Source organism: Lates calcarifer, linkage group LG21, assembly GCF_001640805.2.
Source record: "Lates calcarifer isolate ASB-BC8 linkage group LG21, TLL_Latcal_v3, whole genome shotgun sequence".
Classification (NCBI taxonomy): domain Eukaryota; kingdom Metazoa; phylum Chordata; class Actinopteri; family Centropomidae; genus Lates; species Lates calcarifer.
Window position 1 is genome coordinate 8,409,935 of NC_066853.1, and position 26,644 is coordinate 8,436,578.

The following is a 26,644-nucleotide window of genomic DNA, read 5'->3' on the forward strand; positions in this document are numbered from 1 at the left end:
CTGTTCCAGTGCTGACTCAATATATGGACTATATGGCCAAGAATCCACTCTGACAACAGTTTTCCAAAAATTATGTTCAAACTGGAGACACAGTTCAGTGCAGAAGGGTGACATAGAATCAAGTACTACTTACAGACAAAATATAGGAAAAGCCTTGATAAGTATGTGGTAAAAACAAAGGGAAAAATGCTGCATGTCAGCTGTTGGCAGTCAGCAGATCTCAATCTATCTAAATGTATGGAACCACGTGTTAGACAGTGCTCTCAATAACTGCCATGAACACACCAAATAAGGGAATATTTTTTAAAAGAATGATGTCCATCCCATCAATAGAGCTTCATGTATTTATAGAGTTGATGCATCAGAGCTTTTCTGAAGGCTCAATATGATACTTCATCCTTTAATGAGTGACCCATCTGTATATTGTAATTTCCGCAACAGTATAATGAAGTTAACCTGTTACTTGGTGCTAAAATATAGCTGGGCATAGTTAAAATGTAGTAAGTCAAAATGTAGATGTAGAAAGTCAAAATCATGGCTGAGTATGTCATAATTTTGACTCGCTGTGGATATTTCTTTTTATCATGCATAACTCTCCTTTTCTTCTTCTTCTCCTGGCAGGACTGGCCTTCCATACATATCTGCCTCCCAGATTCATCAGTGCTTGTTTGCAAAACCTTGTTGAGATATAATGGTTTCAGTTATGAAAATTACGGAAGAAGGTCTGGTAGTATCTATGAGTCAGTTCATTAAAGCTTTGTCCACTTTCAGTTCAGACTTAAATCTATATGACTATAGATAGTCAGACATATTTTCCCACACTGTAAGACATGCAGATCTCAGTTGTGCATGACCCCTGCTGTTCTTGTGAACAGCTGTGTTGGGTGGAGGACGGCTCTTTCATGCGGTGGGCTGGAGCGTGAAGCAGGGAGGGGGCTCTCTGCTCTCAGGAATGTGGGGAGGACACAGACCACAGCTCTGCCTCGTCCCCCACACACTATCTGGACAAAAAACTTTAATTAAACCAGCTGTCTTTACCTGGAATGGGGAGGTTGATGTTGATTTAAGTGGGATACAGAGGTCCTCCTAAAACTAATGCTATGACTTGTAATGATTAATTTTTATGATTGTGTACTATACAGGTGCACATATCTGAAACACAAGACCTCCCTGAGTTAGAAACAAGAAAATGACTTGCAGCTGTTGTTATTTCTTATCTGGTCTTATCTGGTCTCTGGTAGACATGACACTGAAGAAACACACGCTGCTCCTCACTATAAAAGAAGACCAAGAACAGCTTCTGCTCCTCAGGGAGCAGGTACAGGTGCCTGCATGATGTTATATAGTGGTCAGAGTGTATCAGATACCCTTATCCAGACCCGGTTTAATGTAGACACAGCTTTACTTTTTCCAGTATGCACATTTGCTTGTAACGTCCTTTATTTCAAGATAAGTGTTCTGTCAGAGAGAAATCTGTCAAATAACTTCAGCTGCATTTCTTTTGAAAGACACAAGATGGCGCAGACAACCCAGAGGATGGCATGAAGTACTTGATGCACCTGGGACATTGAAACTCTGAAGTGCTTATTGGGAGTATGTACTGTAGCTTCTTTCCCCAGAAGATCAGATGATCAATCTGACAATTTATAAATTCTACCTGGTCATCAAAAACCAATAACAATAGCAATAACAGAGATTAATGTACATTGTTTTCTAATCTCAACTTTAAAAAAAATGTAGAAGTTAAAAGTGAGGGCTTTATGTTTATAAGCACGACTCAGGCGGACAAATTGGTCTATGGCTCCCTCTAGTGGCAGAGAGGAGCAGCGAGGAGCGGTGCTTATTGTTCTCCTGTCTGTTGGTTATCAGAATTTGACCCGGTGTAGTTTTTAGTCAGGATGTTTGGGCGAACGTCCAGGTCTGATGTGCAGCAGACTGACATGAGATGAGGAGACAGAGAGAGATGCGGTGGTGTTGAGCTCCTCACCGCTGAGACGTGTTTTTTTTTGGTGGGGGGGATGAAAAGTCAAAATGCGCTCAGAGCAGACAGGAGCGGCGTGACGGAGGAGTACAGGGAGGACGGAGCAGACGCCGGCCGGTCTGTGGACGCTGCACACAAGCAGGCAGACAGACGGGATAGAGACAGAGCTGCAGGGAGGACGGCTCTCTAACTCGCAGCCGCACCGAGGCTTTGGTGAAGAGAAGTCTGGCCAGCTGCTGTAGCCTGTGAGGGGGGCATCATGGTTGTGTCGCTGCGGAGCTGGGTCGCCAACGAGGGAGGAAAGCATTTGGTTCTGGTGGGAAAAAAACGTTTTGTCAGAGATTTTTAAACCTCTTCAACTTCCTTCAAACCGTTTGTTGATAAGCGCTTTGTCTGGTTTACCTATTAATGAGCTGCTACAGTACAGTGGTGTGTCAAGACAACTTGACCAAGTTCTGATGAAAAAAATCACTAACACAGGCACTAAGCGAATTGACTTGGTGAGTTTTTACTGCTCAGTCGTAAGTTTACTGTAATTCATATCCTGTCTCCAAACAGCTCACTACAACCATTACATACCAAGGATTGATATTTTGTCTAAAGATCAGTGGTGATAGTGAACACAAGGCTGTTGCATAGACCATATCCTACTGTACATCCTGTGCTGAATGATGTGTGTGTGTGTGTGTTTATGTGTGTGTAGATGCTGTGGTTGGGAGCCAACACCTGGCTATTCCTAAAGACCTTCCTGCTCTATTCCACTGGACAGCAGTACCACTACCTGTACAAGATGCTTGGGGTAAGAGCTGACACATTTACGTGCAGCCACACTGCATTCATTATTGTCCTTATATCATCTAATACTTCATTTACAGCAGAGCTCATGCATATTAAAGTTACTGTTACATAATGAACTGCCAGTCAAAAATGAAGGTTGTAATCTGCAATCCAAAGTTAAATGAAGGATACACCCACCCACCAAAAATAAATAATGTTTGTTTATCTGTAAAATTTTCCTTTACTGTATATATGTGAAATGCTTAAAGAATACTTGTTGGAGCTTTAAATAGCAATGAATGCTAAGGGAATAAATGAAAACAAAAAGATTATACAGTCCAGTTATAAATAATATACAAATAAAAGAAACAAAAGTGCATATTCAGAACATATAAAATACCAGATTCCGTGCAGGCTATACAAAACAAAAATTTATGAAACCAGCAAGAATCTATGAAAATTTTAAGGTTGGATAAAAAAATGTTCCAGTTGTTATTTGTTTTTGTTTATTCCCTCTAATTCTGTTAAAGTCACACTGAGGCCTCAGAGAGAGCTTGAGAAGCTTCTACTTCAGGGGAAAGTAAAAAACATAACATTGATTTGCTTCAAGTGAATGGTGACAGTAAAAGAGGTTTAACTGAGGCTGAAATTGTTCAGGATCAAGTTTCCAAAAGTACAATGAGAAGATGCCTAGCAGTCCTCGAGTGTGCTGCAAGGGAGCTACACTTAAATGAAACACTGTGGGATTTTTAGTATTTAATATTTATAAATATATATATTCAACACAGTGAGATTTAGGTTGACTGGTATACATATGTGGCGAAATCTGTCAGGTCAGAGGCCAAGAAAATGTCTCAGATCTTCTGTTAGTCAAGCTGCAACTCACGTAAGACCAAAGACATTTATAAGTTATGGATATTTCTGTGGAGGTTGATGTGTGCCAATCTGAGTATTGATGTCAATACTCAATGCTCATCAATGCACAACAATGCTCATCAATGCTCAGTTCAGGCTTTTTGTAACATCTGTTGCTTTGTTACATGTTACATTAGAGACCACCACCACCACAGCCACAATACTGAAACTCTTCAAAAACTCAAAAATGAAATTAATCACTAGATAAGAGATAACTGAATCAATCTGATCCTCCATCCATGGGTCTTTTTTTTTTTTTGGTGGCTGCCCAGGTGACAACAATGAGGCTGAAAGTTTTTGTCAGCACAGCCTGAAAATGTTCGCACGAAAATGATTTCTATTAATATCTCTGAAACAAGTTTTGTGATGGATGGTCATCTGTCACATGTAGGTTTAATGAGTCTGAGTTATGACTATAACTCTGTGACAGCAGTTGTGTGTGTGTTTGTGTGTGTGTTCACCAGCTGGCCAGTCTGTGCCAACTCCGGGGCTGGCCAATAGTGACATGAGCCTGGGCGCACACACACACACACACACACACACACACACACACACACACACACACAGAATCAGGAATTTGCTTGCTAACTCATGTGAGCTTTGGTGTAATTGTTGTCACAAGTTCATGTCAGTGTGTGTGTGTTTGTTGCAGAGAAAACGTCCCCTGTCCTTGGAGAAAATCATACAAATACCACTGACATTACTGTCCAGAGACTTTTAAACTTTTCAAGACTTTTAAAACTCGGACAGCTTTGCTTCTTTCTGCTGTCCACCAGCCGGGTGCTCTGTTCTGTCAGTGACCTTTGTTTGCATTATATTGCTTGCTGTCAGTCACTTCAGCTGAACAAGCCTATTGCTCAAACATGTAGTTTGTTCCAGTTGCGTCAGTTATCAGTTGGAACTTGTTGGAGCTAAAATTAGATGCCAGTTTAATTGAAGCAAGGATACAGTCACTTCCCTCTCAAATAAGTAGCAGCTTTAAAACAATAAAGAATACAGTGTGAAAATTGAATAGAGTAACAAATATGTGCAACCTGAAATAAGATGTGGTAATGCAAGATGTAGCAGCAAGCGGCATGTGGGAGCTATTCATGTGCTGCCTGTACAGTGGGAGGCAAAGGGGGGAGAGGGGCAAGTGTGGGCACGCCTCTGGCTTTAACCGAATGCCTTGCCAGAGGGCTTAAGTTTATGTGTGTGTAGGTAAGTGTGTATATCTGCATGTGTGTCTGTGTGTGCACTGCAAGATGGTGATGTATTTCAAAGCTTTTATGCTGCTGACGGGGATTTAGATTTAACTTCAAAAAGCATCTTATCTCATTCACCTGTATGGTTCAGTGTGAGTGTGTGTGTTTCTGTGTGTGTGTGTGTATGTTTTGGTTGTTCGGGGTGTTGGGGATGTACAGAAGGCAGGATATCAGATCTCCTGCTTGTGGTTTTGCTGTCAGCTGCTTTTCTTTGGGAAGCTGTGTTGAGTGAATGTGTGTGGGACGTTTTTAAAGGGTAAAGGTACCAGACTTTTTAAGTGCACTGGTGTTAGCCTTGACTTGCTATATGTAGATACAAACATTGACCTGTTTGCATGCTCCACTCTTTTCCCCATGTCCTTATGGACTGGAGGTGGATTGTCATTTTCCTTGTCTAGTCTGGTGCTTGTCCATTTGCGAGGTCATTGGTGTCAGTGCGTATGATTAATCATCATTAATCATTTTTGCAGTTAACTTCCCAGATTATGTTACAGCCACTTTTAAACCTTACCACTGTTTGAATCAACTGATTCTAGGAGGAGTATCCCTTAAAAGGTTGGACTACAGTTTCACACATGAGCTGTCTGTTTCGCCTCCCTTATTCCTCTGATCTACACACTTACACACTGCCATCTCACACTAGTTGTTTCAGTTTCTTAGGGATAATCAGAAGAGACGGCACCAGCGGTGCACCCAGAGGCTGCCAAGAAAAGTGCTTAAATGTGCTGAGTTTAGCAGACGCTGAAGTACATCCAGTGTTTCCGCATGAAAACAGCTTCTTCGGATTATTTAGCCGTAGCTTGAGATTTGTAAAGCCAGATTACACGGCTGACAACCCACCCGTGTCACTTCAGGTAAACTGCCCACTTTTCATCTTGGTCTTAGGTGCTGTTTCAGTCAGACAGGATGTTCTGAGATGTAGTGGTAATGTCATCAGCGCACTTTTCTTTCACTACGTGAACCTAGCCTGCAAGGGTCTGACGACAAATTGTAAAAGAAACTGAATATGTCTTTGACTGTGCATGTTACCATCAGACAGTAGAATCCACAGGAGTTAGCTGATTCAAAGTCTGGCAGGGCTGTGGAGGGACAGATATAAGGCAAAGATAATCTGTGAGGAGAGTCATAATGCAGTCAAATCTGAACCCACAGACATAAAACACATATTTATGGATTCAATATTACACTTTCCATCCAGAAGTCCAGAAACTATTTTAAATTACATCCTGTACTGTCTTTGCACACAGTCTAATTGCATTAAATAGTTCTTATTGATTATCTTTTAAATAGATTAACGTCAGTCATTTAAGTTTTAAGGATATTTTACTTTAAACAGTTAAAGTGTCATCACCCTGACAAAATGAAACATCTATTTAAAGCCTCAGCAGATAGACGCTTAAAGGAGAGCAGTTTGTGGCTCTCCATACTGAGAAGGACAAAGATGGTTTTAAATAACGCTGTGTGGCAGGGAAGTCATGCCTCAAGCCTTTAGTGCACACACTGAATAGTCCAAATCTGAACAGGAACAGCTCAGAAGTGTGTGTCTTAATCCACCCGACCCCATCACTTTACATCCACTGAATCAGGCCCCATTGCAGCAACCTGCTTAACAATATATATATGTGTGTTTGTGTCTTTCCTAGCTCAGTCTGTGCATCAGCAGGGCATCTGCTTCTGTGCTGAACCTGAACTGCAGCTTGGTGCTGTTGCCAATGTGTCGCTCCCTGCTCACCTTTTTCAGAGGAACACACACGGTAAGAAAAGAAACTGAGGGATGGGAATAGGGGAGGGAATAAGATAAGCCATGGTATGGTTCCCATGAAGCCATGGCTTTAAAATAACGAAAAGAACCATTGTTTGTTTCACCATACACACATGCAGGTATCGAGCAGAAAGACACGCAGACTTTTGGACAAGAGCAAGACCTTTCATGTGGCCTGTGGAGTGGCCATCTGCATCTTCTCTGGTAAAGACTGTCACTAATTACTGCACTACACATGTCTTCATGTATCAGTGTGTGTGTGTGTAAAGTGTGGATAAATGGGCCCAGGCTGGCTCAGCATTCCTGGGGTACCAGCTGTGATGTCCTTCCAGCTGGTCATGTGTGTTTTTGCTGTCAAGCTGTATGTGTGTGCTCTTGTTGTTCTCTAGAGTCTCCTCTCATGACATCATGGGAGCTCCTCGCAGCTGTGTGTCCGCTGGGTTCCCCGGTTTATAAGCTTCTTCCTTTTATTCATCAGTGTTGGGTGTTTTTTTCTGAGAGGTGCGGCTCATATCTGTGTTTATACAGTAACATGAGTTCCACAAAAAAGAACTGCAAGTGAAGTAAGCACTAGCCACCTACATATAACAACATGCTCTGTGCTTTTCCTCAGCAGTGATCCAAACATTGTATGGAGGTCCTGCTCTGGTCAAAAAATCAGTAACATGTGATGGTGGCTGATGGGATTTGGGATATAATACACAGTGTGGCCTGTATGAAAAAGAGTCTGCTTTGTACCCATCATGATAACATTTTTGCATACTCAGAAGTCTCTGAATTTGGCCAAAGACCGCTGAATTAAAATATTAGTTATCTTAAAACATTTCTGCTACTCCACATAGCATTTAGAGGAACAAAATATCCCACAAAATGAGATATTAATCAGAAAAAGATTTTTTTAAATGGTCAAAATCTGAGCAGATGTCCTGACTTTTAGGCTCCTGTCTTTAAACTCCATCTGCCCAGTTTGTAACACAGGCTTTGTTTTTTTTAATTGTTTTTATAGGCTCACTAGTATTTTCTCTGATTAGTAAATTGAATTTGATATTTGATATCAGTGGATAACAAACAAAAATCAAGCACAGTATACTAGATTTGTAAAGCCAGGTAAACATAAAGTGTGCTAATTTGCTCACAGTGACAATACTAGCATACTGATGTTTAACAGTTATAATGTTTACCATGTTGAACATCTTATTTTTGCGTGTTTGCATGCTAACATTTGCTAATTAGTGCTACATGTGATGTATAGCGGAGGCTTATCAGAATTAGTTTTGCAGGTATCTGCTCACATGCCTGAAACTGACCTGATGATGGTGTGAGGAGAAAATTATTGGCCAATCCACACAAAGTGTGTAGGATTCATCTTCTGGACAGCATGGGTATATGGAAATTTCATGGCAACAGTTTCAGAGACATTTCACTTGAGCAAAAAATTAAAAAATTAAAAAATTTCAAGCTCATGCTGTAGCATTGTCTGGAGACCATGACTGTCAGTAGAAACATTCATGGCTACCCACCCAATAGTTGTTGTGATATGTCAGTCTGGAATGGACTGACCAACACTGCCATCCACAGAGCCAGTAGAACAATAGAAATAAAAGACCCCCCCCCCAACTCACACACACGTCTTTTCTTCTAGGCGTGGTTCTCATGTTCTAATAGTGGAGTGCTGAAGTTCTGAGACAACAAATGACAATGAAGACAGAGAGGCTGCGAGGATGGGAGAGAGACATAGACTTAGAAAAGAGAGAGAGAGGGTGGGGGGAGAGGGGTGGGAAGCAGTGGGAGTGAGAAAGGATGTGAGTGAGAAAAAAGGACCCTTGTGTCTCATGATTACGCCCTCTAATTCCATCAGCTGTCGAACGGCTGCGTGGTTAGCCTATGATGTCAGGGATGTGTGTGAGTGTGTGTGCGTGTGTGTTTGTGGGTTTGTGTGTATGTGCATGGATGTCAGTGAGTCAGGAGGATGTTTTGCTGACTTTCTGCTGAATAGACAAAGAGATGTTTGTACGAGTGTCCGCTCACAGTTCATTTTGACCTTTATAATTAAGTGTATTCCTGTTTGAAGCAGAGGAGATGTTCTGTGTGCCAGTGTCTGTGCACAAAATGTGTTTTAAATCAGTTTTGTGTAACCCTATCTCTCCTCTAGTCGTGCATGTGTCTGCCCACTTGGTGAATGTCGTGAACTTCAGTGTGAGCTACTCAGACGAATTTCCTGCTCTCAATTTGGCTCGCTACAGAGGAGAGGTGAGACACAAACACACATATACATCTTCCAAAAATGTCCTAACTCTTAAGCAGTCGTCTGCTAATGTGATGTGTTGGAATAAAGCCTGCAGACTGTTTTCTTTCAATAGTAAATAGCTGGCTGCCTCTGCTCAAAGTCCTCACAGAAAGAGTTGTAGAAGGTAACATGCACTTTCTTATATTGCTTTTCCTTCCCAGGACCCCAAGCTGATCATTTTGACTACAAGTAAGAAGAACCACTCTTTCCTTCTGTTTGCATTGGTAAAATATTATAAGAAGAGAAAAAGAGGATTGTTTGCTTATTCAGCTTTTAAAAATGAAATCATTGAAGATGACTACATGTACTTGTCTCTGCTCTCTAATTGTTTGATTGCCCTCAGTCCCAGGAATCACAGGTGTCCTGTTGGTTCTCATCCTCTTCCTGATGTTCACCTCCTCCTCCTACTGTGTACGGTAGGTCAACTAAACCACCATCCTCCATCATAATATTCATAGTTTGTGTGTGTTTGTTACATGCCATGTCACAGATGTATTAAGAGAGGTGGATACAGGATGGCAAATGCTGCATGTGCCAGTGTTATACCCATAGACAACCATTATAAGAGAGAGGCCTGTAAAACTCTTGACTGGTCACCTTGGATTAAAGAGGAAGTTATTAAACCATGAAGCATCCAGTTGTCTTAAAATAGCCATTACTTTTTGTGCTTAAATACATGTCTCTGCCGTGTCTCTCTCTGCATGTCTGTGTTTCTGTGTGTGAGATGAAGAGAGAAATGGAAGTTGGAGACCCTAAAGAGACCTGCGAACAGCGGTCTGTTACAGAGCAAATCTCCACTAAGTGTTCCACTCTCAGCTCTGTCATTACTCAGGTCACAGTGGGTCACCCACTCTGCATGTGTGTGTGTGTTAACTTGTGCAGGTGTGTGTTACTTGAAATGTGTGTGTACTCTCCTTGCTTTCTTCAGTAATTGAACAGAGGATAAGAGGCTTTTCCAGACCACTTAAGGCTTTAGATAAGAGTTTGGGGTAAGTGGCTGGGATGATGGCTGCAGCACGCCAGAGGAATACCGACATAATGAGTCACAATGATGTGGTGACATTAACACACATTAATGTGCACAAGGCTATTAACATAATACTTTGCATCAGCATTTTTACCCTTTAGCATCATCACTAATTACATACTTGTGGAATTACTATGTACATGAAGGAAGAAAGGTTTAGTTAAGTTCACCTGAAGTCAACTCCAGTCCAGCTTGTCAGCATAAGCAGAAAACCACAAAACCACAGGTCACTGGCACAGGGTCAGTATGGTTAAGTCAGTTAATCTATGAGCCAAGAGTTCTACAGTTATAAAATAGAGTACATTACCCCTGTTGTCAGTTAAGTGCATTCATTCTTTACAGACAAAAGCAAAAAACACCTTTAGCCAGGTGAGTTTTTGCGGTAATGTGGTAGATTTATCAGGTTTGCTGTTTTGTTTTTTCATCCAGTATTTCTTATGCAGTTTGTAGACCTATAATATATAATCAAGCTCTTTCATATTATCAGAAAAAATAACAGTAAATTTGGTGCACATTGTTGAGAAGAGGGACAGTCTATTTTCATTGGAAATAGAGTTGTACAGTGTTTTACATTTAGTAATACAACTGTAGGTTCAGGAAAATGATTTTCAGTTAAATGTATTACTTTGTTTTGTATAACAACAGTCTATAAAATATTGCACTCATTAACCAAGATGAATGATGCTGCTCAGTCCTCGTGTCCTGGTGTTGCTGTGCACAAACACAATACACTTAAAGAAAACAAACATGAAAGAAGTTGTAGTCGAAGAGGAAGAATACAGGATTTGATGATGTTCATTGTTTGCAGTGTTTATGGGGGCGTGGGGGGTGGGGGGGTTGTTGTGTGTATTGACCCCTTTAATATTGACCTCTGGTGTCCTGCTTACTCAGGCTCTGAGCTGAGTCTGTGCGTCTGCTCCTGAACAAACTCTGATCTAGCTTTCTTCTTTTGTTGCCTCTGCTCATTTGGTTTCTCTCATTCTCCTGTTTCCTTGTTTCATGTTACTGGATTTTTAATCCTCATTTACGTCTGTTTTTTGATGTAAAAAACAGATGGGCCAGTGATATACTTTTCACATCCCCAAGTAGGTTCCATATAATGTACATATTGTTAGACTTTCTTTGAAAATAATAATAAATGTTGTCATTTTGTGTTTTATTCTAGGGTGTCCAACTATGAGATCTTCTGGTACACACACAACCTCTTCATTGTCTTCTACATCATCCTTATGGTGCACATGGTTGGGTAGGTCATAGCCCACTGATAACAGTGTGTGTGTGGGTGTGTATGCGGGTTTATGTCTGCAGGATTCGCTGAATTTGTCAGCACTGTTGGTACAGTTTGTCCCCATCCTAACCACTACCTTCAGAGGACGAGATAAGAGTTTGCGTTTCAGGTATTAATGTGAGGAAATCTCTGAGACTCCCACTGACAGCTGGAGACATCTCTAACTTTCATTCAGCAACTTAAACCTTCTAAACTGTTGATCTTGTCATGTCATATTGAGTACAAAACATTATTTAATTTCTTGTTTGGACAAAGTGAAAGTTTTCCACGTAAAATCAGGGTGTGGGATGTTTCTTTACTCACCTTCGCTGACAGTCAACCATAGTACCAGGGTTTGCTTGTACATGCTTGTCCTGTTGCAGCAGTGTATTTCTGTGTTGTCTTTAGTGTGGTTAAGCTATGTTAACTAACTCTGTTTGCTTTGTCATGCATTTGGTCAATCATGTTAGTTTTTTCTGTTTTTTTTATTATTAGGAGGTCCAACTGTTAAAAGGGGATTATAATAATAATGATAATGTGAATTTATTCATTCGTATAAATTTGAATGTGTCTTCATGGTCTTCTTCAGTGACCATACCTGATCAATTATAAAAGTTACTATAACATAACCAAACTAACATCACTTTGATTCTTGTCTTTTCCTCCAGTGGAGCTCTCAAGTATCAGACCAACATAGAGGCCCACCCTCCTGGCTGCCTCAGAGCCAATCAGAGCAGCGCAGAGCAGCAGGGTAAGGAGCTGGACCAGGGTGAAGATGAAGAGAGGAGATGCAGGGAGGAGGCTCACTTTCAGCCACACTACCCCCAGGTGTGTGTGTGTGTGTGTGTGTGTGTGTGTGTGTGTGTGTGTGGGTGTCTATAATGTGTATCCTGGCATTAAAATTTATTAGTGTGTGTGTTTTTGTTGAAAGAAGTGTTGTCTGTGCTGTAGTGGGTGTGTAAGTGTTGCACACGTGTGGTGAGTATTTGAGTGTCGGGGGCAGTTTATTAGAGGTGTAGTGCTGTTAGGGAGGAGCAGACATCCTCTTTCTACATCAAGGCCTGTGTTTGTGTGTGTTTCTTGCCTGCGCGTGTGATTATGTGTTTGCACATGGTCGTTAAGCAACAAGCTGGTTCCATAAAATCCCCCTTATACTCGATTGTGCTCCCCAGGCTTTACTGGAGCTGTGAGCAATTAGTCTGCCAACAGGTAACTGCCAGCAGAAAGAAACAAACACCACACGCTGTGATAGAGAGGTAGATTTTGCATTTATTCTCATGAATGTATCTCTTTGCCCAGGTTTGATTTAGAGCACACTTGTGTTATTGTAATGGGAGAATTAGGAAGCCTTGATAGACAGCAACTGATACGGCCTGAGATCCCAACACTTCCTGTATCAGGGCTAATGCTGCATTCTCCTCATATCTTGAGCAGCCTAGTGGGAAAAAAGCTTTTAAGTCAACCTTCTAGTTGTTTCTCCCAGCTAAGATGTGTTCACTGGGACTACAGAGTTACAGAAGCGCAAAATAAACCAGGCTGCAAAATGGCTGCAAAACTACCATAGCAGGCAGTCACATCTGTTGTGCAGTTGATTTAGCTAATTAAAAATGAGCTACATAGTGTCTCTTTGTATCTGTTTTCAAGCGTAACACAATAAAAAAAAATGTAGCAACCATATTGGAATAATACATGAACACTTCCATGTGTGAATAAACTTAAAGGCAGGTTTTCCTAGTTTTGGTGTAATTTGTGTTGCATTGTGTCTCCATGCGTCTTTAGACGTGGCTTTGGGTCTCCGGTCCTCTCTGTCTCTACTGTGCAGAGCGTTTCTACCGCTACATCAGGAGCAGTCACCCCATTACCATAGTGACAGTCATCAGGCATCCCTGCGATGTTATTGAGTTGCGCATGCTAAAGAAGAACTTCAAAGCTCGTCCTGGACAGGTGAGAAGACATGACATGTATATCTTCAAACATGTTTCTGTTACATTCAATTGGGTTTTATGTAATTTACTATTTCTTCCTTTGTTTCCCTTCTTCTCCTCCCCGTTTCTCTGCCATCCTGCTGTCTCTCCATCTTCACTCCTTTTCTTTTTCTCAGTATATCCTTCTTAACTGTCCAGGTGTATCTTCATTTGAGAACCATCCCTTCACACTAACGACGGTAAGACTTAATGTAACTCTCCAACTCACTGCTACACATTCCTTCATCATGACACAATACAAGCACACACACACACACATCTATTCACACACACATATGCTTTTACAGTTTCTTAAACTTTCTTCCCTCTGGCAAAGAACATGCAGTTCTTTGTCTGTCTCAACAACCTGCCCCCTCTAATGTTGGGTGGCACTTGATTGACAGCTGGGTCGTCCAGTTATATCCAGTTTCACATTGTTTATTGATGTTTTCAGATTTAGTCCAGATTGTACGAGACAAAAGCAGAGGATAAAGAAATGACTTTCTGCTTAGACAGCATTCAGAGATGGACTCACTCACTCGCTCACAAAGAGACACACACATATACTGTGTGCATGCCTGCGCTTGGTGTGTTATGGAGCTTTGAGGAGGAGGGCAGAGAATCACACTGACAGAGAGCAGACAGACCCCTGAGGCTAGTAACGCTGTCTGCCAACAGGAAGGCTGTTTGTATGTGTGTGTGTGTGTGTGTGTGTGTGTGTGTGTTTTGTCAAATGTAATGAAAAGAGCTGTAGCTATCTACTGTAAATGTGCTCTGGATTGTGTGTTTATGTGCTCATCTGTGTGTCTTGTGTTAGTAGCATGTGTATGTGTGTGTTTCGTTGTGACTCACTGTCTGCTCTCTAACTCCTTGCAGTGTCCCACAGAGAACAAGGAAACTTTTGGCATCCATCTCCGAGTCGTGGGAGACTGGACTGGTGGGTTCACACAAATGCAGCCACACACACACACACACACACACACAGCACAGACAGGGGAACTTACATGTGCAGAAACACACAGATAAAAGGACAGACAGACACACACTTTCAGTGTTCCCTATCAGAGTCGACAGGATGGAAGTCATTCTGTTTTGTCCTCTTCAGTCTCTCTCCTCTCTGGGGAGGATGCATTTCCGAGAAACCACATTTTTGTGCATGAGTGTGTGTGTGTGTGTGATAACTTCTTTACCTTGAGGCTAGCATCGTTCCTACAGTTTTATTGTGGAAAACTGTATTTGTTGTTGAGTACTCACATGCACAGAACACACAGTTTATTCACATTTAAAGTTAAACTAAAGAGCTGGTAAACCTGGAATCATTACATCAGTAATAATGACACAAGACACCTCACATGCACATACATGCATATATAACAAAGAACAGGAAAAGTCAATGATGTAATTCTGCAGCCAAAAAAAGTAACCTTTGTTTTGGGCTTTTTGATTTGACTGCTTCAGTTCAGTATTGGTGTGCAGCAGACTCCAAAAGGGACTCACTTCTAGAGGAAGTTGTGGCCCTGGGGAGGGTGTGACAGATGAGAGAACATGTCCACTCATTTCCACTCACTACTGTACATATTCACAAACACACACACACATGCTTTCAGAACACAAGAAGGGAAGTTGATTTGTTTGTGTTGGCCTCTAAATCTGCCATGACGACATGTTGTAAGGAAACACTGGAAAATACTGACTTGGAATGTATAGAAAAGACTAACTACAGTATGTATGATTGTGGTACTTATAAAGATAGAGTAATACTTGCATTATTTATGACACTCTGTGCTTTGGAGTTAGACAGGAACATGTAGTACTCTGTAATTACAAAGTCTCTCCTCTTCTCTCCTTTCCTCAGAGCGGTTCACACGGCTGTTACTTCCTCAACCAAGGATGGACCTGGAGATTCTTCCCATGGTGCAACAGCGGAGATACCCCAAGTACATTTCTGTCTCTGTCTGTGTCTGTGACTGTGTGAGTGATGTGGCTGACATGATTTCTCATGAAAGCTCAGAACCACAGAGGGGTCAGAGGTTTTGACCTCCTGACCTCTGACCCTGTGCTCTTCCTGCTCTGTGTTTGACAGAATGAGAGATGGGCGGAGATAGAGAGAGGGAGATGTGGGATTGGAAGACAAGAGTTTGTTTTGTGACAGTAAACCAGAGCTAAACAAAACATCAAAATCCCCAACCCCCCTTAGCCCTAAGTGGGCTGTGTGCCCACTTACAGTCAGATAGTTAGGATCAGTTGATTAGCGTTAATTTCTTCTTACTGGTATACTGCACTGAGTGTACATGCATGTTTTGTTTATTATATTCTTTTAGTGCCACAAATATTAATCCATATCTGTTTATTTCAAAATAAGGATTTTTATACAGTTTTTAATAGTTTTTTTTATACAGTTTTGATCAGTAACACTTTAAGTCCCCCAAGTTAGCATTAAGCAGCATACAGTGTTAGAGGTTAATAAATGGTTCATAACACACTATAATGTAGTTGTAAACAGATGTACTGTAAGTATTTATTGATGTATTTGTCAATAATTATAACACCTCCTGTGGACAGCCATAAATGGAGGCTGCTGTACAAACAGACAATGAATTACAATATTGTAAAATGTGTAGTAATATTAAATGAATCCTCATGGGAGAAGTTATAATTGCTGACAAATACTGTACATTAATAAACATTTACTGGATAATCAATAAAAGTAGCAAAGCACTTAATATTTAAGGCATTACATGTTTGTTTTTTCAAAATGTCACCAATAAAGCAATATTTACTTTTTTACACAGTGTTTTTCAGCCATGAATAAAGCTTTTTCAGAAGTTTTACTGAGCACAGAGTTTGTGATTATGTGACAGTAATGCTGAGCCAAGTCCAACTTGGCTCATGTGGTGGGTGTTGGGGCGTGTAAAGCCTGCTGTAGCAGTAACCAACCATTTTCTGGGCTCAGTTTCATGTACAATGCTGTGTGCTTCTGTTTTTTTGTCTATATTACATGTTCAGGCTTTATCTGTGGATGGTCCAGTTTGGAAGTCCATCAGGAAGTCCATCAGAGGAAGTGTTTAACTACGACGTCAGCCTGTGTGTTGCTGGTGGGATAGGCGTCACACCGTTTGCCTGTGTGCTGCATGCTCTGCTGTGAGTTATGGAAAAATGTCATAAACTGAAAAAATAATGAATACTCTGAGCAGGTATTTGATGTTTCCAATTTTTTTCTTCCTCTGTTTCTCCCTGTTGTACATCCAGTGATGGTTGGACTGGCTTCAGGTTGCAGAGGTTGTATTTTGTTTGGGTCTGCAGGGAGCTCCAGTCCTTTTACTGGTTTGCTGAGCTGTTATGTGCCCTTCATCACAAGGTCAGATCAAAGTCTGCATGCTGTAGCCTACATGTTATATTTATTAAAACATAAGAATTAAACTGTTTCTTGAAAGTTAGCAGTAGGTCAGAAGATTCACTTAGTCAAAGAACTTAAGTATTTATTTGGCATTTTTGAATTGAACTACTGCCTTGCAAAATGTCTGTGCCTGCCCCTGCTGTTAAGTTCATTCAGAAAATGGAAGTTCAGCCTGTTTACTAGCAAAGATAATCCACTTGCCACAGGCTGTTGGGGCTAGTAGCTTTCCATTGCTGTGTGTCTTTGCTCCTTCACAGGTCAAAGAGTTTTCCAGGTTTTAAGGGGCAGGGGAAGGTCAGAGGTTACAAACGTAAAAGACTGCTGATGAGCAGGGTAGTCGTTACTGTGGCACCTGTACTGTTATAGTCTGTTCACAGTTAAACAAAGTTTGTGTAGCAATATGAATTGATCAAATAAATGTACTGATTAGTTCATGGTGTTGAACTCTGCATAACTCCAACTCTCAGTTTATTTATTTGTTTTTGTGTCATGTGTGTTTTTGCCAAGAACATCCTGGGAGACATATTGAAATAGTCAGCAGAGCAGTAAATACACACCCTAGGGGACAATAAAGCACTTACTTACACAATATACACTGAACAACTTTAGGTTTTTACAGTGTTATGATTATGATTGAGAAATGTTAAGAAACATTGAAAGTCAAGGACTTGGAGTAAAGCCTATTTTTAGTGTGAGATTTGTGGTATTTAATGCCATCTTGTGGCTGTTAGTAATTTTACCTCTTACGTTTGAGAGAAACACATGGACTAAGTCTTGCATTTTATCCTCAATATATCTTTGCTAAATTAATCCAAACATGTCTCAGCACCATGTAACACTGAACTTTCCATGTTTGTTATTTAGCTCTGGCAGGAAAACAGACCAGACTACTTTAATCTGAAACTGTACCTCAGTCGGACAGACAATCTGCAGGTACACACACACACACACACACACACACACACACACACACACACACACACACACACACACACACACACACACAGTCTATCATTTAATGTCCATATTTTCATTTCATTTTATTTTCACTGTCTATTCACACATTCATGTCTTCATTGCTGAGCCATTGTTTGCCAGCCTATAAGAACATTGCCCACTAGAGGGCAGTGTATGACAGAGAGAGAACCTACAGACACTGAAGTCTGAAGTCTTAACTGTAAGACTGTTGCTGTCTGTTCTCTCTCTGACTTGCACAGTATTTCTTGTGTCATACTGTTTCTGTCTGTGTATTTCTACAATAAGTAGGTGTAGAAATCAAGAATGAAGACATTTACCTCCTGTTGTTAGAAATGCTTACTTCTCTCTGTTAAAAAAAACAAACTGGGCAGCAATAGCTAGAGAACAATACCAATGATAATAATAATATCATTGTTTCTATTATCTGTGTGGCCGTATTTTTGAACGTACTGTAAATAGCTTCTAATATATTTTCTTACAACAATAAATCATGCCCTTGAGATTAGGCCAAACTCTTTACCATCTATTTAAAATATGAGACCTTCATGTGAATCAAATGGAAAACAGGTTTTTTTTCCTGTATCTATATTTAAATGTTTTAATACAGTCTTGTGCTGTTGGCTTACTATCTAGACTTGTGTGAAGGGTTCACTTATTCTTCAGTCGTGTGGTTCTCAGTACCAACTCCTCGTTAGTATAGTGGTGAGTATCCCCGCCTGTCACGCGGGAGACCGGGGTTCGATTCCCCGACGGGGAGAGTTAACACTTTTCAAAACACACCACTGGTTCACTGACTCACCAAGTTTACGAGGACTTGTAAAACCACATGAATCAGAGGCCTGTCGCAGCAGACGGAACAACTACCAGTGAACTACGCTTAGTGCTCTCAAGAGGCTTCTTAGTTTATGTTTGATATCCCTGATTGGAGGATGGTTCAGGCTTGTGCTCTGTACAGACATCCAGCTTTATTAATCTTGCTTTGTGAGTCAGGCTTTGGTAAAGGCAGGAAATCAGAAAACACCACAGGGTATTATTTTATACCCCATGACGAAGGGTTGATACAGACATTATTTTTTAAATGATATCACTTTTATAGTTGCTTATTTTGCAGGAGCTCAGTTAAATGTCATTTACATGGTGACTTATGGATCTCAAAGGCAAACTGAAATACTTCTGATCTGAAATAGCTTGATTTTAAACTTTGATAAAGTTCAATCTAAGGCTGATGCATGCATGCAGCTCATTATTTTTAATTAGCCCCACCTCGTCAGTCCCTGAATTTGCTTGCTCTACAGATAAAACAGATTTAATGGCTCGCAAACTAGAGAGCACAGGCTGCTACGGTACACAGGTTAGCAGGAGAAATCAAGAGTAAGTGGAGGAACCATGTCAACAGTGCTTTTCTAATTAAGATTTTATGTGTCATTAGTCTTTTGCTGTGTTGGTCACATGTCTTCAGTAAAGCAGACATATGTCTTGTACATAAAGTATAAAAAAAGTAAACTCTGACCTTTTATCTGTTGATTGCATGAAAATTTTCCCCATTCTGATGCAGATTTTAATGCAGACCTCCTCTGTTTTTATCTTCAAAAAAATAAAAGTAGAGATGTTTGTCTCATTTACCCACTTTTTCTCAGAGCATGTCTGAGGAGAAGTACCGCCCTCTTACCTCGAGGCTGCTGGTTGGTCGACCCAGGTGGAAGTTACTGTTTGATGAAATTGGAAAGACCAATAAGCAGTGAGTAGAGAGAGAATGTCTGGGGATGATTATTTTAAAACAATAAATTGTGAACATCCCATAATATTACTTTCTCTGTGGTTTCAGTAAACGAGTAGGCGTTTTCTGCTGTGGACCTAAGGGCATCTCCAGGACCCTCCACAGACTCTGTAACTCAGCCCGAACCTCTGGAACAACCTTTGAATTCAACAAGGAGTCCTTCAGCTGATCAAACATAAGATCTGGTACTGCACTGTTTCAGAGGACAAAATTGCGACTTTGGGACAGATGGATTTTCATACAGTTTGGGCAAATGTTCTTACTCTTATTTCAGTAAATTTCAGAATATCTTTGGCCAAGTTTGGTGATTTGACATTTTGTAGCCAAACTGTCAGATGTCATTTGACATCTATAAAACTGGCCGAAAAAATTCCCACACTAATATTCATAGACAATATTTCTGTTTTATATGTGTCCCTGCCCATGCTCACAAAAGGCCCAGTAGCATGTTCCTTTCTATAGACCACATCACAACTCAACCTGACCCCCGACTGAGACCTCCACAGGCTTCAGCTTCAGCATCAGATCCAATCAACCTCTGAGCAGAGCTGAAGAGACCAGCTCAGATTCTGCATGGATTCTCCTCTCCTGATGCTCTGTTTTTCTAAAGTTGCATCTTTTTCCTGATGCACCCCACTGTGGAGTGAATTTGTTCTCTCACGCTGGAGGCTAATGTGAGAAAACCTGCACAAATTCCATGCCCACAAACACAACAAGATAATGATACTACATGAGAGGGAGTTCATCTTGTAGTGGATCAGGGCTGAAACATCATGCAGGGACCAGACAAACTGTTTTATATCCAGATGTTTAACAGTTGTCTTAAATAATCAGAGAAGTGGAACAACATGGATGTGTCAAACATTGTAAGAACTATACCATGTGCCATTTATAGTGTTAGCCAGGTCGCTGTTTTTTTTTTTTTAACTTTAATCAACCTCTACTTGGCAGCCAACAAGCTCTAATGACCAAAGTGTTCACGTTCTAGAGAGCCAAGTCAGCACCAACTTTGAGGTTGCTGTTTGTTCCACTAGCTCTAAATCCAAAATACAGCACATTAATAACTAAGCGCCTTGTCATTTTACCTGTGATACAGTTAAACAATACATTATTTGGCTAGCAGGAAAAGGGGGACTTAAACTCTAGTGCTGAGTCTGTATGTCCCATCATGGATGCAGGATTTATAGCATCTGAGCTGGGAGACAGAGCTGAGTATCTGATTGGTTTAAAAGACTGTCACTCATCAGGATCTGAGAGGTAATTTGTCTTCAGTAGAAAGAAATGTAACTGAAATGGACACTTGCTACAGTCTCTGATTTCATTCTGCTGATTTTCTATTATACAAAGAAAACTTAACACGACTACACCTCACACCAGTGCTTTTAGTTCTTTTTCAAATTTATTTATATTCTTAAGGTTGTTATGTGAAAAACATCTGCAGGACTTTGGCAGTTTCTTCCAGTTCAAAGTGATAGTAATTAATTTATACGTTAACTACATTTTTAGTAGTTTGTCATATCTTAGAGTCAAAAATTGCAAAGCTGGAAACTCCAGGTATGTACAAAGAATCGGCCCTTTGATATTTCAGATTTCTTCAACTGAAACAAACAACAACAAAAAACCATATCAAACTGTAATTAGCTATCATTTATTTAGCTTTTTAAATTTAAATGTATTTAAATATTAAATTGTATGTCTATTTTCAGGATTGTTTTCTTTTTTAAGAACAAAGCAAAATCTAAAATAAAAGATTTTCTATTTATTATATGTTGATTATTTTGCGTATAGTTTAGACATTGTCTTCTGTTTCCCATCCTTGCAATGTTTATGCTGTTATTACAAGTATAGAATTCATAGTTAGAAGCATATACTGCTATTGGGTTATGACTTATAAAACATAATGATAGAGAAAAGCTGGGTCAAACATGAATTTGATGTTTGACCAAAAACAGCACACACAACATTCCTGCATAATCAAAAAATCACAGAGAAAACTTGAATCCAGTCTGATTTTAATGCACATGTACAAACTCATGATTCATCTTTGTCATGATACTTTCCTGTGAAAGATCAGAAGCATTCTAGCATGTTGTGGTCCTTTAGCACCAGTGCCAACACACAACAGAGTGTTTGGTCAGTTTATTCACTTCTGTAAAACAAAGCAGAGTCTTGCAAATTCACAACAGAGAGATGTGTATACTACTTTGTAGTTTTTCACAAAAGCTTTTTCAGACAAATCCTGATGTTAAAATTACATCTTTAAAAGCAGTTTTGTCTTAAGTTCCTCTTGCAATAATACATTTTTCTTAAGGGCTAGAAAGAGGTCATTCGAGACCAAGGTTTTTTGTTGTTACCCTTAACAACCTGAGCAGTCGCTGCAGCTACAGCTTTAAATGATTTAAAATACTTTCCTTCTTTGAGCTGTAGTCTTTTCAGTTGACTTTTATTTAACTCTGAGCAAATTTAACATATTCGCTTATATGTATGTGTCCTGTAAACAGAATTACACTCGTTTACAGTACCATACAAATGAGTAAGAAAGACAACACAATGGGACTGTTGATGAAGTTACAAGATCACACATTTGCTGATTTAAACACAGCTGCTGTCACTGACTGCTGAGTGTAAATAGACAGTAAATGTACTCCAAGGTGAGCTCTTTGACCTGACACAGTGTGCAGTGTGTCAGTCTTTATGTTTTCATCTGAACACTGATGTTTGTTGCTGTGTGATAATGATGTGTCTGTCAGGTTGTGTGTAGGTTTGTGTGCCACACAGAAATACTTCTTACATTTATCTACTGAATCTATAAAATATCAGGGACACCTTTAATGATTTTGGGTTTGTGCTCCTTGTCCATAATGTCCCAAATCTTAAAGCATCAGTTCACCTAAATACCCCCCCTCCTAGACATTTAATCAGTAGCCAACAAATTCCTGCACTAGGATTCATCTCATTCATTTGCTTCATGAAAATAAATAAGTGTCCCTAATAGTTTGTACATTCATAAACATGTATGTACAGTATCTGTGTGTTTTACAGAGTAGTCTGGTATGAAGCTGAGCCTTCCTCTGAGCTGCTGTGCAGTAGTGGCTGTCTCTCTCCGTAGCTTGACGCCCTCTTCCTCCTCTGGTTACGCTTCCACTTCCTCCTAGCAACAACAATCACCGCGGCGATGACTGCAGCGATCAGAGCCCCTAGGATCCCGGCTCCCAGGAGCCACTGCCAGATCTCTTGTGCCTGCTGGAGGTAGGGTGTCAGGAACTCCTGCACAAACCTCTGTCCTGTGGTGAGACAGACGGGATAAGACAGTGTTACACAAGGAAAAAGCTGTAGAGACTGTCATTCACTGGACATGTTTGTTTCTCCGTACTGACCTGGGTCCAACAAGTAGGCGTACTCGTATCCTAGAGCCTTGTTGGACAGGAAATAGTCTCCATTTCTATAGAGTGGCAAGAAGGGGACCATGTTGTAACCATCGTTGTGGCCAATGGGGGCATTGGCAAGTGGGTAATGTGTCCGGAGAGGCTGGTGGGTCCTGAGCCAGCGCTCAAAGATGCTGGAGAAGAAATGGATGGAGTGATAGAGGGGATGTGATAAAGATAATGGAGAAATCACATAATGGAAGTACCAAGGAGGTAGACAAAGAAACAGAGAAGAATGAGGAGAAAATAGAAGAAAAGAGAAATATTAAATAAGTTAGGTGGAAATCATTAATTAAAATTCTCAGAGTACAGTGACGTCAGCATTTTATGACCATAATGTTTGCTCTTTTCTCCTGTGTGTCATTAGTACACACAGGTTTGTGTGTGTCATCATACCTATCAATGAAAGCGTGGTGCAGCAGGAAAATGGGGTCGTTGGCTGAACCCTGCACTGAGGACATAGGAGCCGTTCATGAAGACATGCAGGGCGTTGTGCATAGTGCTCTGGCCTGGCACTGCCATACCTGTCTCTGGGCTGGCAAAACCTGCAGGAGAGAGGGAGAGTAAAAACACCCATAAGAGAGAGTAAAAGTAACAATAAGAGTTACTGAGGTGTAGGAAGAAAGGTAAGACATGGGAAAGGCAAAGCAGAAAACAGTGAAGATGTTTGCATGGAGATAATGTGATCTGAGTAGAGAGATAAGAACAAGGTACTGAGATTTAATTGTGAATGAGTTAGGGAGGGAATAGAAGTGTTAACAGAAAAGTGTCTTACAGCTTTCTCTGGTCAACTAAAGAACCTCTGCAGCAAAATGATGGAGGCTTCTTTTCAAATGGACTTTGAGACATTTGAAGTTTTAATAGCCTTGAATAGTGTTTCAAATGCTCTTTCACAAATCTTTGAGGAGCTTTTGATATAACTAAAATGGATGATGTCTAGCACACTGGCAAGGATGGAACTTATTAATCTTAAGGCTAACTGAGGACTCCTAATGTGGAAGAATAATTTGGAATAGAATTAACTATCTCTGAGTGGTACTCATGGAAAATATTTCAAGCCAACTGTGAGTTAGACACTAATGTGAATAAAACATATTCGGCTCAAACAACTATTTATTGCAAATTTTTTTTTTTTTTTTTTTACATGAACCAAGAAAAATGAATGACTCATTCTCATGTGAAAGATTTAAACTATCATGTTTTAGTAGGATGCATATTTTAGGATCTGTTTCATGGGTGTATATATTTCCTCCTGCTTATTTTAGAGGATAAGTCTCAGTGTTTTCAGATTTAAGTGTATCTATATTTGAGCTTGTATGTATGGACACACGTTTCTAACAATTTTATTTCTACCAGTGTGTGAATCAAAATTGATTAATTACATTAGACAGATTAGACCATAGATTAAGTTCATATAATTCAATAGATAAGCATTGAAGTATAGTAATACAAATGTGTGTGTGTGCACCACTCCTACCCTCTAGGACATTTCTAAAGCTCATGTTGGTGAATCGGTCCATGGGTCCCGTCTCGTACTCGGGGAGGTTCACAGTGAAGTCCACATCAGCTGTCGTGGGAAGTCTAGGCACGCGGTTTTGATCATGGTTGCCAGGGTTACGCAACAGGGGACCCTCTCCAGTAGCGTTACACAACACCTCTCGGTTGTTGTACTCCTCTGGCTGGGTGCAGATCACCTAAACACAGACACACATACAAACACACACATTTAGTGAGCTGTGGATAAAGGCCTGTAGGCTTTTATGAACCTGTATGCAGTGAAATGGCATTCATACAGGAATGATTACTTTTATTAACTATGAATGAGAGACTGAAATCAGCCCTATTTTTTGAGTGTAAGCATGGATAGATATTAATGAAGACAAATGGAATGACGTTAAATCCAGTTTGAGAAAGTCATTGCTGGATGAAGTACGAGATACAAAGTGCAACAAATTACTACAAGATTTCTGACAGTTTTTCCTAAATGACTCAGAATAAAGTTGTCTTAGATTTTCTGGGATGTGGAGACAAAGCCTCTGAAGTAGGATTTTCACTCTGATCTTTCATGTTGGCTGAATCACTTGAGGATGAATTTGTTTAAAAATTGTGTGCTTCCAACCAAATCTCTTGTTTCTTTGGATTAACAGGATAAATCAGATTTAAGACAACAGAGGTGGAAATAAAACAAGCTTAGGGCTAAGAGGAAAGGAAATTTCTGTCTCTAAATAATGGATATGAAATATTTGCTCATACTCAAACACAAATGTTCTCACTCGCAGACACACACATTTAGAGTCAGAGAGAGACAATTAAATTACCTTACCTTCCAAGAGGAGAAGACGGAGGCAGGACTGATGAGGTTAGGATTGAAGGAGCTGCGTCCGCCCATTAGAGCATCGGTGCACACCTCACAGGACTGGGCATCCCTCCAGTCCCAGTATGGGATGGTGAAGTTAAAATCTCCTGTCAGCTTCCTTATCTCATTCTCCCAGTGAAGCAGGTAGACTCGGTGCCAAGGCAGAAAGGCTGCAGACTCATGGGCAAAGTCGATGTCTCTCCACACGTTCCCTGGCCCTCCCAAGAAGGCGTCCCGGGACACATAGTAGTGCATCCAGACAAACAGGTCATAGGTGTTGATGTCTGAGAACATGGGGTTCTCACCGTTTTCACCCATCTCTGCTCTTGTTCCTGTGGAGATAACATAGTCACGGCTGATGGTGTTTTTAGCCAGGTTTAGATAAGAGATAAACTTCTGTTGCTCAGCAGCGGACAGGGTAAGGATGTTCCGACGCACTGATTCCCTGTACTCAGCACAGTTTGCACCCCAGTAACCAAACCTACACTCTCCACAGTTAAAACCTCCATAGTTTCCAGCACAACGACACGTCCGGTTGAAGAACGCTAAAGGCCAGCGCTCTCTGTCGTCAATCCCGCTGTGAGGATACTGGGGCCCATGGGGCTCATCTGAGACCATCACCTCAGTGCAGAAACCACGACCTGACATGGCACCGCAGGCTGAGCCGTCACCTTCCCACACCGGGCAGCACTCTTTGGTCCGTAGTCCCTCTGAGTTGGCACATGGGCGAGGGAACTGACATAAAGAAGTCCCAAGGAGCTGCAGCAGAAGTGCAGATACACACATGCTCCTCATGGTGAAATGTCAGAGCAACTCCAGTCTTAACCGCAGTTGGAATGTAAACTCCTGTTGAAAAGCTGGACACAAGAGAACCTGATGCCTTCACAGACTTTGCACCTGACAAGGTTAGACAGCAGCACAGAGGAATAGATTCAGTGCTGAGAAGTTACTTCTACTCTTCTTCTACTCATGAGATGGCTTTTAATGAAAAACTACACACTCATCAAGTACCTGTGTTTATTCAAAAACAACCAATTACCAGCTTATTTTAAAAAAATGAAGTTTGCAGGGTTTTTTTCTAAATGTTACCCCTCTACTCTACCATCTAACCCTCTGCCAAACCTCCTTCCACCCTCTCTCTCTTACAGCCAGCCAAAAGTCTCCTGTTCTCTGCCTACTCATTGAGCCCTTTGAGGGGCTGTCCTCCGACAAACTGTGTGATCTCATTGTGATCTTACCCACTCTGTAAGACACACACACATACACACACTCATACACAAGCATGTGCACTCTGACTCCATCACATGCTCAGGATAATATTCCTGATTCCTCTTTAATTTTGTCTTGAGACCAGCTGACCTCTGCTCCACTATACCTCAGGCAGAAATGGGTGTTGTGTGGGTATGTGTGTGTATGTGTGTGTGTGTGTGTGTGTGTGTGTGTACCACCCCCTCCACACGGCTGGCTAGGAATTTATGCATGATCAA

At 40.8% G+C, this 26,644-nt stretch overlaps 2 protein-coding genes and 1 non-coding gene across 3 annotated transcripts; 2 read left to right on the forward strand and 1 right to left on the reverse strand.

The window, feature by feature from the left end:
* The first annotated feature begins 1,807 nt into the window (after nt 1-1,807).
* Nucleotides 1,808-21,138, forward strand: LOC108886620 (NADPH oxidase 4). The gene is made up of 18 exons (XM_018681591.2): nt 1,808-2,297; nt 2,685-2,780; nt 6,561-6,671; nt 6,799-6,883; nt 8,832-8,929; nt 9,128-9,155; nt 9,310-9,382; nt 11,159-11,239; nt 11,929-12,088; nt 13,040-13,204; nt 13,362-13,424; nt 14,101-14,161; nt 15,080-15,161; nt 16,231-16,365; nt 16,474-16,582; nt 17,486-17,554; nt 19,237-19,337; nt 19,425-21,138. The coding sequence occupies exons 1-18, from the start codon at nt 2,241-2,243 to the stop codon at nt 19,543-19,545; spliced, it is 1,695 nt and encodes a 564-aa protein (XP_018537107.1). The 5' UTR covers nt 1,808-2,240; the 3' UTR covers nt 19,546-21,138.
* trnad-guc (transfer RNA aspartic acid (anticodon GUC)) lies at nt 18,285-18,356 on the forward strand. The gene has a single exon. It is a non-coding gene; the product is annotated as a tRNA-Asp (tRNA).
* Nucleotides 21,139-21,371: 233 nt separating the features above from the next.
* On the reverse strand, nt 21,372-26,357 carry tyr (tyrosinase). Its single transcript, XM_018681592.2, is given in 6 exon segments — nt 21,372-22,660; nt 22,754-22,935; nt 23,198-23,262; nt 23,264-23,346; nt 24,279-24,495; nt 25,125-26,357. Coding segments are annotated over 6 exon segments (1,623 nt in total). The 5' UTR covers nt 25,953-26,357; the 3' UTR covers nt 21,372-22,412.
* Between the last annotated feature and the right edge of the window lie 287 nt (nt 26,358-26,644).